The following is a 15512-nucleotide window of genomic DNA, read 5'->3' on the forward strand; positions in this document are numbered from 1 at the left end:
TGTTGTGGATTTTGTGCTGTGGTTGGGATATTGGAAGTTGGTTACAAGCAAGTGCAATATTTTCGACTGGTTGTACAATATGCATGACTAATTGTAGATTGTGTGTAGAAAACGGGTGACAATTATTGTTGCCTAGCAAGAAAGATCGAATAAAAATACCAGCAAATACGTATGAACTGACAAGATGAAATGTTGGAATTTTTTACCCCGGGCGCAAATGGCACCTACTTCAAAGCATCTTTTATGTACTTTATACATAGTCTGACTGAGATGACGCAACTCATCTTGAACATTCCTCCCTGTACGATTTATTTAATTGCCATAATAATTTTTTGAAAACTGCAGTTTTGAAAATTTGTATTATAACTGTGCACGATATAGTCAAATGTGTACGTACTCTGTAAGCAGCCATTGAATAACGTTCTGCTACGCGTGTATATATTTATTGTAAATATCTGCATTTGGTATACAGATACATAATATAATGTGAAACAAATTAGTTTAAACAAAATAGTTTTTTAGCATATAGGGGAAGATACGTGTTTTCATATTAAGTAAACAAATTACATCACTTGATTTCTGATTTCATCATTTATGCAAGGTACATAATAGAAGGTACGAATGGACGACCTGTATTTTTGTACAGGATGAATCGGTAACACGTGAACGCGGGCGATCTTGAATTGCTCCGAAACGGGTTGGAGTTTCGGTTCCAAATTTTGAACATAACGACATGTGATTGTTGACAAGGGCTGAGCAAAAAATTAGCTCTCTAGATTCAAAAATGACCCGACCATTGACCTTAGAGTAAGAGGGTACCATAAAAACACTTTCCAAACTTAATTCTTCGTACACATACATAAGTAACCACTTCAAAACTCAAGGACAACAAGTTTCGAAAGGCCAGATACATAAGGTACTTAAAAATGAAGGTCAATAACGACAAGCTCGTACCAAAGGAAAACCATCATGCCTCAAACACGAGTCCGAAAAGTGCTAATTAGGCCCGTGCTTAAGAAAATTGACCTACTGACCTCTAAGGGCAACTCACCACCCCAGAGAGCAGTGGCACGTCTAACCAAAGTGTCAGAGACTAGTGTGCGTCGAGCAATTAAAACTTTGGGGCAGCCAAAAAGAAGAAAAATCCAAGTCAATCAGCTGACTGGGAAGCATAAAAAAATAGTCGTCTGACCTGCAACAAAAATTTATGTGAATTACCTGACAAGAGATAAAAGTGGCTTTTTAGTGTCGTTGGATGAAGAATTATTTTCCTTACAAGATACCAACAGTCAGAGAAAAATTTACTATACAACCAAAGGAGAAAATAATTCCAGAAGATTGGCCATCCCGCACACGGAAAACTTTTGCAACAAGTTCATGGTGGTAGGTGCATTATCTGATCGTGGTGTCCTCCCACTTATCAAAGTTCCACAAAAAGTGAAGGTAACTACGAAGTACTATATTGACTTTGTTTTAAAACCGCTTTTGGAGATTTATGTCTCAAAACTAAATGGCCAGGACACCATAAAAGTGATAGTTCATCACGACGCAGCGTCATCGCACACCGCCCTTTTGACCCAGGATTACGCCAAGGACTTAGAAGCTAGACTCGGGATAACAATCATCTAGGATAGTGAAATACCTATTAAGTCACCCTATGTAAGTCCCATGGATTTTTTCGGCTTTGGATATCTGAAATAAAATCTTTTCTCCGCCACCCAAAAACTTTTGACGGAGTTTGGAAAGTTTTGAGAGACGAGTGGTCAAAAGTTGACCTCGCCATGGTCAAATCAGTGTACAAAAGTTGAAATCACCGATGCCGACTTGTAGCTCGAGAAAAGGGCTTTTACATAAAAAATGTTCGGGACCTCCACTCCAAGCCGTTCAACCAGTAATTTAAGGTCAAAAACGTTCACGTGTTACCGATTCAACCTCGTTATATATCTAAATATGTGTGTACGCATGCACGTGTATCATTACTGACCAAACCTTGTTTTTACAATTTTCACTATTTAATCTATTTGTATAAAACATTATCAACCACTCATTGTCGATCACCCATTGTCAGCCATTTTCACTGTAAAAATTCCAAATGTACTTATGTACAAATGTACTTACGTACGTACTTATCCGCTAAAAAGTGACACATGAGTGTGACGCACCCCCAGAGCTATTCACAAGCAAATCTGTAATATCTAATAACGAATTGTCACTTGGAGTGCCCCATCCTTGAAAATTGTCACCGGTGTCCAACACTACCCAAATATCTAAGTCGGTCATAACGGACAAAATACTTCAGAAATACCACTTTCAAATATATCTTAGCTCGATTTGAATCCTTACACACACATGCATTTACAAAAACCAAGGTGAAGTTGGACGCCCCATTTGATACAAACGCACATATGTACTTGGTCATCCTCAAAATTTGCATTCTCAGATCAATTTCGTATTATTGAAAAATCTTGAATCATGTTAACCTTATCAACCTTATCCTTAAAGTTTTGTCTCTCCCCATCTTAATTTTTATATCTACAAAAATTCATGCTGACACCGCACCCAGCCATCTTATTTCTGTCCTTGACTTTTTTTCACATTGTACACTCGTCGTTACATTTGCCGAGAATAAAACCGATTTTATACCCAGTCATCCATTACTACTAGGTGGCCCACTGAAACTGTAAGTGAAATGAGACTCTGTGGCTTCAACAGTTTTTGTGTTGCGAATTTCTGGTTAATTTTAGTCGAAAGCCAGTTAAATTCTGAGCAGAAAACAATTTTTAGTTTTCACAATTTCCTCCCCCTCCATTAGTGCAGCGCTGAAGATGCCGCCTACAGGCCTCGGTTGAAGCACGCTCTGAATTTATGGACAAATTGTACCATTCCGGGGTCAAAGAATTTTTTAAAGCCACAACACTTCTACGTGGTTTTGAACACACCTTTGCGCCTAACTTTGATCGTTTTTTCATAGTCCAGAGATTCAAATCCAACAAGGAGGATGCCAATTCCCAAGTGGAGATAAAGTCCTGAATTTGGTTTCTTGACCACGCTTGAGTCACTTTTTGCACCATGAGCTGGTGCTGAGCCCTGTTGAAAGGTTGATCGACTGCATTGAATTGGATCTCATTTAAGGGATGTACCACGGACTCGAAAACGTATTTCGAGAATTTTTTTCTTTCACCTTCCCCCCATTTTCGGCGAAATAATGAGAGATTACCCCCAATCACCTCACACTTACCAAAACCATCACAAAAATTGGATAATGTGAACTTTTGAACTTTTTTATTTATCCATGGATGTCATTGATAGATTTGGCGTAGGCAATGTAATTTTTTGTGTTAAAAGATTCCTCTACAGTGAAAATCTCCTCACTTGTAAACAAAATCCTCTTCACGTTTTTTGGAGCGTACCACTTCAGGTGAGCCCTGTATTTATTTAATCTGGTTTTCTTTTGAGGGGGGTCCAGCATGCGACAAGTGCCACGTTTCAAAGCCTTAAGTCCAACGCTCGGTTTAAGCACTCGTTGGATCATTTTCATCGACATTGTCCCCTGGAATGCTAATTTTCGTTGAAATTTCGAGAATTTCTTCGGATTTTAGCTTTCAGGGCCTTCAGCGTGGGTGTGGTCCTTGGACGTTTTTAAAAATTCCTTCTTCGACTGTTTTTAGTCGACCCAATCCCAATGAACGTTTTTATAGTCCGTTGGATTGAATTAAAGTTCGCCGTTGATTTCTTTAATACTTTTAAAATTCACTGTTTCTGTTCCGATTTTTTTAGTGAAAAATAATCGCCGCTTGCGCCCTTTTACGATTTTCCCTCCCGGGAGGCTTTGTAGGTAGTTAAAAACTGATTTGTGTTACTTATGAGAAATCCAACGCAATTATCAGATTTTCAATATCTCCAGCGGTTTCAAAGAAAACGGCTACTTACAGCTACGGTGGGCCCAGTAAGTAATTTACGTACAAAACTTTCTATCCAACCAGAAACACAGGCCGTCGGACACATTCCTCTTCACAAACGTGTCCTTCATTCGTCGTCGCCAGGTAGAAAAGTTCTGTTGGACATATGTCTTTCCGGATATGGGGGTAAAATTTACCCTCCCCAACTTATTAGATTCTCTACTATTTCCCCCCATTACGGATTCTCCTCACCCCATACAAATTATTTGGCTGGTTTCATCTGACCTGGAGAAACGAGAAATCTATGCGAAGATGCTCTTCTCAGACGTTAAGTCGCTGGGAAGTCGTGAATTTTACTTTGCTCAACAAGGATTGAAGCAAAACGTGAAATTTTACCATTTAAATTTGTATTACCCATGAGGGTTCAAATCCAAGGATTTCTCGGTATTGGAAACATTTGAATTTTTCTCGGAAATCAATTGCAATCCAAAGTGGAAAACAGAATGTTATCAATATATTCAAGATGCAGCAGACAAAGTAGGCAAAAACTTCAATAAACATGCCAGGATTTATAATAGTTGGCCACTTTCACCCAAAGATTTATCGAAATGCAGAAGAAATACTTTCACCTTAAACAGTGCCCGGATTGGGTTCAAATAGCAAATCAATCCGAGTCGTTTAATGATTTTATTGCATACACCATTCTATCCGAGTCATTGTTTAATATGTCATTCCCTAGGAACGTGTATGAAAAGAGCAAACATATTTTCTTTGGAGAGGAACGCATGTTTATTGGCAGTACTCATCAAGTCATACTTACCGGAAGTAAAAGTTACAGTTTTTTGTCGTGCTATAAGGAGAACTCGTATACAGCATTTTCCGACCCGTTTGATAAGTTCGTTTGGCTCTCAATTTTTATCATAGTATTTACATTTACCCTGATTAGAGCAATGAACACCTGGGCAGGGGAGACTCTCGATGTGAGTATTCTTTCCGTAGCCGTTATTCTAGAAATATCGGTCACCTCAAACATTAACAGGATCATTCCCAAAGGTCTAAAACACATCTTCTGGATTTGGGTATTTTGCGGTATAATTTTGACCGCAGTTTATAAAACTATCTTCACAACGGAAGTGATCCTACCGTATAGAAGGACACCTCCATGGAAAAGAATTTATGAACTTCATGACCAAGGATTTCAATTCTTCTTTCCAGTGAAACCTAATGAGCAGCAAGTTTATGACTGGTATATCAACGGAACTCCAACCGACACTCTTTCTTCTTTCGGTTTCTCTACGGAAACCATATTTGCGTCGAATTATAAAGGTAACTTTCCACGCTTGTTGGGATACAAAAGATTCGCCAAAGCTCTGTTAGTAGCTAGTGACCTGGAAACTGGTGGGGGTTCATCGTCTAGGGGAGGAAATATTTCCCGAATCTGGCGAGATTTGCATTACAGGTGGCCTTCTCATGTGTATCCGAATTTGTCGCGATGTGCGGATAAATTAGCGTATTTAGACAAAAAGGAGAACATTAAAGATATTATACCGTTCTTAAATGATAATTCGGATGGGACCGTTTTCATGGGGGGAGATAATGATGATTTCTTTCGAACGTGGTCTGCAATCCAAATTCGTTCCACGCCAAGGAGGAATTTTGTCCTTGACAGGGTAAAGTTTCTCATGGTTTCGGGAATTTATAAATGGTGGGAGGAGTGGTTTAGCAGGATTAAACCGAGGAAGCTATTTCCCTATTATGCTAATTGGACGGGACCGAAATTTGGGGCGTTGGAGAAGCTAGATTTTACTGCAAGGGTTGTAACGATCTTAACAATTTGGGGTGTCTGTTGCGGATTTTGTGTAATGGTGGGGATAATGGAAATTTGTAACGGCCAATTGTACAGTATGCATTACTCATTATAGTTGAAAACGGGTAGCATTTATTATTGCCTGCATGAAAGATGTAATAAGAATTCTTTCAAATTGTGTCCTTTAATTTTAATTTAGCAAGGTCTCGCAATATGTTCAGACTTGGTTCAAATTATTGATATGTAACTTACGGAAAGCTTAAGCATTTCTCATTTACTGTTATTAATCATACATGTGTAAGTTCTTCCAATAAGTTTAACTCGTATTTATTTCTATCAAAAACTACAATCATACTTGACAATGTATTTCATAAAAATTTGGCTAAAAATTATATTTCACGACCTACTTAACAAATCTCTAAATTTTCCAGACCGACTGAATATTTCAACCAGTTGCGTTTCCAGTGGGTGGGGTAAGGTTCGGGAGTGGAATCCAAAATCCTGGGAAAACTGTATGGCAAAACTGAATTTACTTTTCATGAATGATTTTTACCTACATATTTGAACTCTTAGAAATCTTATGTTAAAATACTACCCAGCAGTATTGATGCATGACTCTAACCAAGTGATATGCAATGCATTGTAGCAAGATTTCGATGTAAAACTGTTCCATATCGGTAACAAGTTGCTCGTACCGGTATAATTTTAATACCAAACGATAAAAGGTTTAACACGAAGAAATCAGTACTTTCGTCACTATGCGAGATTTCTACCAGTGAATACATATTTTATTTTTATCACTTACGCCACTTAGAATCTGGTTTCGAAGCTGAGCCCGATCCCTGTCAAAATTTTTAAAAAATTATTAGTAATCAAAAGCTTCAATCGTTTTGCTAAAATCATTTTTTTTACTCACATCTTGTCCAGCCTTATCGTTAAAATTGGTGGCGTAAACGGTTGCAAAAAGTAGTGCCACCATGGCGACAAGTTTAACCAAAGTGTTCATTTCGACGATTTTGGTTTTTACGTAAACTGGATTTTTTCAAACTTTGGAGGAGTACTTTAAGTTGGTAAACTGTTTTTGCAAGGTGATGACTGCATAACTATCTGATTTTCAATGGCTCTTTTATACAAAAAATTTTTTAAAATGGCATGATTATGTACGAGTGATTAAAATCGAGTTAAATTGATTTATTTAATTTTCCTTGTTTGTCCTTCCGCGTGAAGACAATCATGTCTAATAGTGGGTTCCAAAGTCTTGATGGTGGATTCAGGTGTGCAAATAATTGATTGTGGTTTCCATTGCGACTGCAAATTTAACTGGGAAGTATACTTCTGGTTAGAGTAATTAAACTATTTGTGTTCATCCCATTTGCTCATTTTTCTTACATCTAGTCAACAGTTATGCATGCAGAGCAACACAGGTAGATATATTTGACGATCATTAATATTTGCTCAAACAATATTTGTTTATTCAATATTTTATGTGTCAATTTACTTACATTAACAGACACTAACTATTCATTTATTCAGAAGTAAATTTTTACAAATTGTATCTATTGTTTATTTTTCACTCATTTTATCTCAAATTCGTTTTATTACATAAACGAATTTCTCAATATACCCAATGTATTAAGAATGGGAAAAAATTTATAAGGTCTCAAAATTTTCGCTCCTACTTTGCATATGAAATTATTCAATATGCATTCAATATCAATTCATTCAAAATATTAAATTTGAAAGAAATTACTTACCCAATATTTATGAATTTATTGAATAAATTAAGGTGAACAGGTATATGCTCCAGATTTTATACATTTTAAGCTGGTCACACACTTTGTGATCCATTCGTAGAATATTCGACTGAAACATATCCATCCGGATTTTTCGGTCGATAAATTATTTAAACCGAATGATTCGGATTCGGTTGTATAAATACTATATCCGAAAGCCAACTGGACTCTGAATTTAAACAGGTTAATTGCATTCAAAATTGTAAAATTAGTCAAATTTCGGCACACCTAACAACAAATTAATCGTGTAAATCACCACCTTATCCAAGTACTTGATCCTAATCCCCTTTTCCAACTTGTACATAGATAAATATATAAACCTCCCACCAAATCCCATCGCCCTTAGAGACCTTAACCTTCTCCTCATAATGCCCCGCTCTCTCCCCGCCAACACTTCATTCAACCACCCACGCCAAATTCGTAACACCCTCTCCGACTCGTTCCTCACCCCGATGCCTAATCCCAACCCGAAATTCCCAAAAACCGCGACGAACACGTTCACGCTGGGGAAAAATGAGTAAAACCAGACCGGGAAATGGTCATACATTCGAATCGTTACGAACGCGAAGAGCACCGTGGCACACATCGCAATCAGCATTAATACGGCAATCAAAAATTCTGAGAAGCGAAGGCATTGTTCCAAAATTATGCTCAATTTCAAATATTGTGTCACCATGACGGGAAGTCGGTACCGGTTGCGTCGTAGATGGAGGGGCAAGATGAGACCGGTCAGCATTTTACAGAGGGAAAATGAGACGATCACCGGTAGAGGGTATAGGCGGCACCCTTCAAAGTGAGTGGCCACGATGACGTAGACCGTAATTGAGTAGAACGCAAGGTAGCAAGGAGTGGTCAAGGGTGGCATCATTTCCAGGATGCGGAGTAAAGGGTCCAACTTCAGGAATAAGGCGCCTATGACGAGGATGAAAGGAAAGAGGGCGAATTGGTAGATCATTCCGGACATAGCGGTCCAAAACAGATCAAGAGATTTGGGTCCTGTCGAAAAATCAATGGGTTTAAGCTTCTTAAACTTTTTTAAATATACAGATATCATCAAAATAAAAATAAGTTAATTTTTACGTTAATTTCGAATTAAAAAAACGAACTTCATATAAATTTAAGATAAAATTCGGATTGATTTCTGAAATATCATTAGTACTAGACTGCTAGAAGTCTGGTATAGCCGTGCAGGTACATATTGATTTCTCGATATAATTCTGGATTTCTAAGATGGACATAAAAACATATGTACCTTTCCCTGCCAACTTGGTATACTCGTTCAGCAGAAGGTTCCATCCTGACACGTATTCCTCCCCGTGTATCATCATGCCCACACCCACTGCAAAATTGTAGCACCACAAGAACAAGAGGATAATATGAACCATTAAGACGGGAAGTGGGGACAACGTCTCGCAACCGTTCAGCTTTCGCAAGAGGAGGAATACGTTCGTCACACTGTGCAGTCCGAACGCCACAAAAACATTAAAGCACCAAATAAACGGGATTCTTTTCTGAAAAACTAATTTCCTTTGACGTGATCTCCACTCAATAATGGGATGAGTTAAGACTTGGAGGAATGTGTCGTACTTGTTCAGTACAACGATCATTTGATTTAGAGCCATTTTTATGACCTCAACGTGAGTTATTTTATTTGAGTGTTTAAAATATATGTATAAAAAATGTAGCTCTCACCTAAATCAATGAATGAGTTGGATATCGTATTTTGCAAAACGTACATACATTTGGTTACCTAATGGTGCTGCGTTTATGTAAATACGTATGTACTTGACCTTTTGTCAACATTAAAATACCCGAGTGTTATCAAAACAAAATAATATTAGGTTTTTCTATTCGTCGCACATACATACATACATAATCCGAGTACTAAATATTCGTTTACATACATTTGTACATACATTATCTACATAGTTCCTCAGTTCATATGTATGCACATACATATTTGTATGCACAATACGCCCTGAAGTTAAATAAATATGTATAATTAATTTTTGCTTAAACGTAGGTTTGGTATATTTTACAGAAAAAAATGATTTGAATAATGATTTGAAACACGAGTATATACATATTTACATATGCATGCATACTCCTGATGTTTTGTACGCCATTAATTGCATACTACATACATCAATATAATTGTATATACATATGTACAGATGTAAAGGAAAACTGTACCTCTGTTACACTGGATTACGTCATAATTTTGTGACAAATTACTCGCAGGAAATGAACAATTGCAACCATTTTCAAGTTATTTATGTATGTGTGTACATTGAATATCTGTATATTTATGTGTACATACGTATTATCAAAACAAATATGTCCTTCGATAATTTCATGTTACAAATTTAAAACGAACATTAACTTGGGTTATATACTAAATCTATGTACGCTTCTAAAAATAATGTATTACATAAGTATACACAATGCAATACGTATTGACACGCATACATATTAAAAATAAGAATCCTGTAATTTATTGAATTGTGTATTATTCTGGTAAGTATTGTTAAAATATTTACACTAATTTTAAAAATTATTGTAAATTTGTCAAAATATGTATATATTATTACCTATTCTCAATTACATATGTACCAAACCAAGCCAAACTATCTAAATAGTTTTATTATTTGACCACCTTATTTAATTATTTTCCAAACGCGACCAAAGTTTTCATCGTCTTTTTAAAGAAACCCTTTAAAAATTTCAAAACCTTAATCTTCTTCATAAAACCGAACATTCCACTTTTTAGTTTCAACGATGGCGAACTCCTCCTAAACTTCCCCATGACCCTTCTCTCCTTCTCCCAATCGAAAAATTTCCACGTTCTGGTACATTCTTTACTCTGGTTGAAAACTGATCCCCCCAATTGAAGCATGGAAAGCCAGATAAATCCCGTCCCCCATAAGAATAAACTAATCATCCCGCGTTCCCAGGGTTGAAGCAGGGGGCAAAATCGGATTAATATGACGGCACACAAAATACAAAATTTGCTAATAAGAAACTCAAGAGGATAAGCGATCCAGTAAATGACGGAGTTCATTTCGTTCAATATTATCTGCAGGGATCGGTACATAGTTCGTAAGTTTTGGGCCCGCGAAATCTCATCTTTCCCCGCAAGAATGGTTAGACCTGGCGCCTTTTTCTTGGCGGTAAATTGTTCCGGGCGTAACTCAAGCGAAACAAGTTTAAGGGTCACGCTGCCCATTAGGATGTTTGAGAATGAATGAATCAACATGAGCGAACAGCTGGCGAGGAAGGCCCAACATTGGACGAGTAAGAAGGGGAATGCGGCCAATTTTTGAAATTCTTTTGGCGCCATGGAGGAAGCGTGGGACAAGGATGAGGGGCTGAATAAGACGTGGGTTGAGATTAGGAGGGGGAATGTGATGCTTAGCAGGGTTAAGTACATTAGGAGTAGTTCAAGCTTGGTAGGGAATTTGAATCGAGTTTTCTTGTTTTTCAGAGTGGGGCTGACGGGCTTTTGAAATTCTGAAATTTTAAAACATAAATTAGTCAAGAAAATTGCTAGATTTTTTAAATAAAATTCTTATTTTGCTATATATGTACTCCTAGAAATCTGGTATAACCGGGGAGGAATTGATTTCTCGATAGTAAAGTTGCTTCCGTTTAGTATTAAAATTATACCGGTCCGTACATAAAGTTTGTTACCGATATGATAAAACTTTAATGTCAAGCTAATCTAACACAGCATTACCTATCAATATCACTTTAGTAAAGTCATATATGAATACCGATTGGTATTATTTTAATACCAGATTTCTAAGAGTGTACACATCTTTCTTGAACATTTCTTCATTTTCGATTTTGCACTTACCGAACTGAACTTGTCTCGCAAATTTCAAAAAACCATTAAGCATACTTCCATACCGTTCGTAGCGAAAGAACATGTTGACTGCGAAGAGTGACCACATCGTATTTGCGAGTGCCAGTAATGATCCCACTTTATGCTTGTGAACATCACCCTGATTCCGTAAATTAAACGTGACACGTAAAATGACAAGTGACGTCGAGAATAATTGATAAGCCACGAATCGCTTAAATTTTTTGATACTCCTCACACTCAGGGAAACATTGCTATTTCTGTAGTTCCAAATAAATGGAGACGAGCCTAAAAATGTGCTCCACCTTATGGCCCGTCGTAAAAGTCTCTCCACCAAGGTAGTCAACATTTCTGGAAATTTCTAATTTTCAAAAAGTTTAAAGTTATGGAGTTAGTATGCTTCAAATTGAAGGCAAAATAGGCGAATGGTACGGCTTAAGCAACAGCTTGGAAATCTTATGCAAGATTATTGATCCAATTAATCTAACTATTTTATTTCGTTGGTTTCACCGGAATAAATACCATTTTAAATTTATACGGACAGTCTTGATTAAGCCGTATTGATTTTTACAATCATGATTGCGAAATTTCTGCAGAAATGTGACCCTTGTATGTAAATATTTGTGTATTTATAAAGCATGCCTTCCAAATACGGGATCGTACAGAACGTATGTGATACGTTTTAGAACAATTTATGTAAACCTAAATGCTTCCACGGTCTAGTGGTCATTCCAAGATTTGAATTTAGTGACCCCTCACGATATCAAATTAATTGTACGATTTGCCAATATATTTGGTGCATACATAATGTATGCAATTGTCGATGTCAATATTTTTTTATACATTCGTCAATGTCAATATCTTGATTGATCTCCCAACTGAAATTGGCATCAGATACACAAATGAAATTGCAAAATATTATTCCCTCAGGTAAATAAATTCCGCATTTGTTAGTTAAGCCTTATTCTTGGAAAGTTGATAATCGGAAATTAATTTTAATGGCGGTCTCAACTCTACATTGTGATTAAACTTCTTTCTATAATCCAAGCTCTCCAGCACGAGGATTTTTGACAAGATCTCGCGCATATCTAGATTGTAAAAACAGAAAAGAAATTGGACTCCAATAAAAATCAAACGGCTGAAAATATTGCTAAGTTGTACCTAAATAGAATGAATAACTTCTAATGTGTGTCTGCAAATGTGTTTTTTAGATGCTTCGAATTTAATTAACACAATGTGTCATACGAGGAGACAATTATTACATAATTACATTTCGAATTTTTAAAATCTTAATTACTTATACTCTAAATAGTTTACAGTACCACATTACTAAATACACTGTAACCCTAGACATTACAGATTTCAGAAGAGTCATAAATATGTATGTAATCCGGGCAGAAATGATTAATACGAGTTGCCTAAGGGGTCGCCATAAATTACGTAATGCAAAAATGACGATTTTTTTAGATCCTCCATCCCCCCTTTAACACGTGTAACATATATGTAGGTACATAGGCACGAAATCATTAGATCCTTTCACCCCCCCCCTCCCTTTCGCCTTACGTAATTTATGGACGGCCCCCAGGAACATATATACAGATTAATCTTGTTAACAATGTATGCTACATTTGTGTTATTCTATGTATTTACCTGTATCCAACAAAAAATTTGGCCCAAATTTAAGTCGTGCTAAACAAAATCTAAGAGTTTCTATTTATTATTTTTCAGAATTGACAATGGCATGACAAACTGTTGCACTGTCCACAAAGGGTTTTTCAGTGCGCATGACAAGAAAGCGACATCCCAATATTTTAAATGGTAGGGAAGATTTGCCGCCTCAGCGACTGAATTTGCACACGTGGGATCTTCATACATCTTTCTGGAGCATTTTTTGATTCCCGTTTCGGTGATCCATAACTCGGTCCCGTAGTGGACGTAGCCAGCAATGGCGGGCGGTGCATGGGCCGCAAAATCGGCTTGATTAACTACCCGGGTGATGTGCATGTCTTTCTGACCGTTCCAGTAGTCTGCGTAGGCCTTATTGCCCACGCGGGGTGTCCCATAACCGAAGTAGGCGTAAGATTTCGGGGTGGGGAAATTGGGAGGAAGGTTGATCTCTTCTTTTATCATGAATAAGGTCACCGATGCGATCGCAGCGCCGAGACTGTGACCTAAATAAATAAATACATAGGTACATAATTATGCATAAAAGTAAGTTTAAAATGCTTAGGAATAGTGATTTATTAAACTTTTGAAAATGCATTAAACCAACAAATCCTTAAGGTTTCATAAGATGACGATTGAATTTATTTTTGATCTCACTCTACCCTTATCCAATGCCTTTTCTTGCAAATTTATAAAATGACATCAATTTCATTACTTTCGAAATCAATGCAACTTTGGACACTTTTATGCAAGTTATATTTTGGTACTACAAACTTGTCGATTTAGAAACAGAATTGCTAATTCAGCTGCCAGTTTTTCAGAATGAATTTCCTTAACAATTAGTTGGCAATTTTTTAGATCGATAATTTGCAGTGTCAAAAATTAATTATGCATGAAAATACAGCAAGCCACATTATATACGTAATCTCAAAACCCTCCTGAACGAAATTAAAAATGCATTTAGAGACATTGAATTAGGGGTAGAGTGAGATTAAAATTCATTCCACCTTAAAGTTACCGCATGCAAAGCTATGTATAAACTCACCGATAGCCACCACCTCATGATCCCTCTTTTCCTTCAACAAGCTTCCCAGTTTTTCCACAACTTCTGAATAAAGTGAGTTCGTCGCTATAATAAAACCCGTATGAATCCGCATCTCTTCCCCCACGGGTGCCTCCCCTTTTGTCTTATTCCTCTTCATCACGGTCGACCCCATGCCGATGTTCCAAATCGAAACGTGCAAGTCGGCCAAAACGTTCCCCAAATTCAACGTTCCTCGAAATGTGAGCACGATTTCTTTAAGTTTATCATTCACCGAGATGAAGCACAACGTGTTTTGATCCTCGTTAGAAACCACGCTGTGAAACTGGTAGCCTAAACGGCGCGCCTTTTCGCAATAGCGACACGACCAGGCGGGAAGGTTGAAACAGTAGGCGGCCCCGGACAAATATATTATTTCTTCGCCCTGTCGACGTCCGGTCCTAAGGAATGCACGGTGGTGGGATCGCCCGTTAAATCGGACAATTTTAACTGTCCAATTTCCGCCCGGGACAAGGTGGGCATTACGATTAAATTAATTAATATGGTAATTAATTTGTTATGCATTTTTAAAAACGGACTGAAATTTTACGGATTAAATTTTTGGTAAGATTGAGACAATCGTACTGATACGATTTTGGTAAGATTGCCATAATTATAAATACTTGTGTAGGTAATGGTTTTCGGAACATATTCACAGCTAATTTTTAATCGTAAAAAAAATCTAAACAATGACACATCCTGCATCCTGGGTCAGATGTTTTGAAAAAACTGGTAAGGTCAAGACAATCTATTGTACTAAACAAATATTACTTAAGTTAAAACTGGTGAATGGATAATTAAATAAGTTCGGCATTGAAGAATCAGATTTAAAGTTCATGCGTTTAAATGCTTAATTAAATTATGGCTATCAAAATATGACAAACCAGTAATATTTACTAAATACTGAATTGCTTGAATGTACACTTGTTTATCTACATAAACACGATGGAAGATTTTTACTTCGATTCGTTCAACTAAAAAAATTCATTTTAATTTCTATTTCAATTTTCTATTTCCATTTTCTGTTAAACTTAAAGTTCAATAAATTGACAAATTAGAAAAGATTATTCATTCATTATTCCTTTATTCAAAATTCGAAAATAAATATTTACTCACTCATTATTCCTTTTTTTAATATTCATTTTACATATCTCACATTCGCACTATTAGTTGGATTGCTCAATATACGTCATGTGTTAAGCATGTCATGAAAAATGGACAATGAATAAAATTTGGCATTCATTCTTCATGAATGTAAAATTAATAAATATTTATTCAATATTCATTCATTCAAAAATGTTGAAAAAAATTGAACTATCGTTATTCACGAATTTAGTGAATAATAAATAATGCATTCATTCATTGATTATACTCTATTAAATAAATGAGTGTGAACAGGTAAAGT

General features: G+C 36.6%; 1 protein-coding gene and 1 long non-coding RNA gene across 2 annotated transcripts; both read right to left on the minus strand.

The window, feature by feature from the left end:
* Nucleotides 1-6008: 6008 nt before the first annotated feature.
* On the minus strand, nucleotides 6009-6817 carry LOC110862791. Its single transcript, XR_002549225.2, has 3 exons — nucleotides 6623-6817; nucleotides 6512-6548; nucleotides 6009-6216 (listed from the first exon to the last, which is right to left on the minus strand). It is a non-coding gene; the product is annotated as an uncharacterized LOC110862791 (long non-coding RNA).
* A 5745-nt stretch (nucleotides 6818-12562) lies between these two features.
* On the minus strand, nucleotides 12563-15147 carry LOC110862777 (lipase). The gene is made up of 2 exons (XM_022111986.2): nucleotides 14072-15147; nucleotides 12563-13532 (listed from the first exon to the last, which is right to left on the minus strand). The coding sequence occupies exons 1-2, from the start codon at nucleotides 14241-14243 to the stop codon at nucleotides 13072-13074; spliced, it is 633 nt and encodes a 210-aa protein (XP_021967678.1). The 5' UTR covers nucleotides 14244-15147; the 3' UTR covers nucleotides 12563-13071.
* Between the last annotated feature and the right edge of the window lie 365 nt (nucleotides 15148-15512).

Source organism: Folsomia candida, unplaced genomic scaffold, assembly GCF_002217175.1.
Source record: "Folsomia candida strain VU population unplaced genomic scaffold, ASM221717v1 Fcan01_Sc068, whole genome shotgun sequence".
NCBI lineage: Eukaryota > Metazoa > Arthropoda > Collembola > Entomobryomorpha > Isotomidae > Folsomia > Folsomia candida.

Excerpts from the sequence above, each read along its gene's own strand:
- LOC110862777 (XM_022111986.2), bottom strand. The coding sequence starts at position 14,243 with ATGGGGTCGACCGTGATGAAGAGGAATAAGACAAAAGGGGAGGCACCC. Across the intron at positions 13,533-14,071 it reads TCATGAGGTGGTGGCTATCG|GTCACAGTCTCGGCGCTGCG; the intron begins GTGAGTTTATAC and ends TTATTTATTTAG.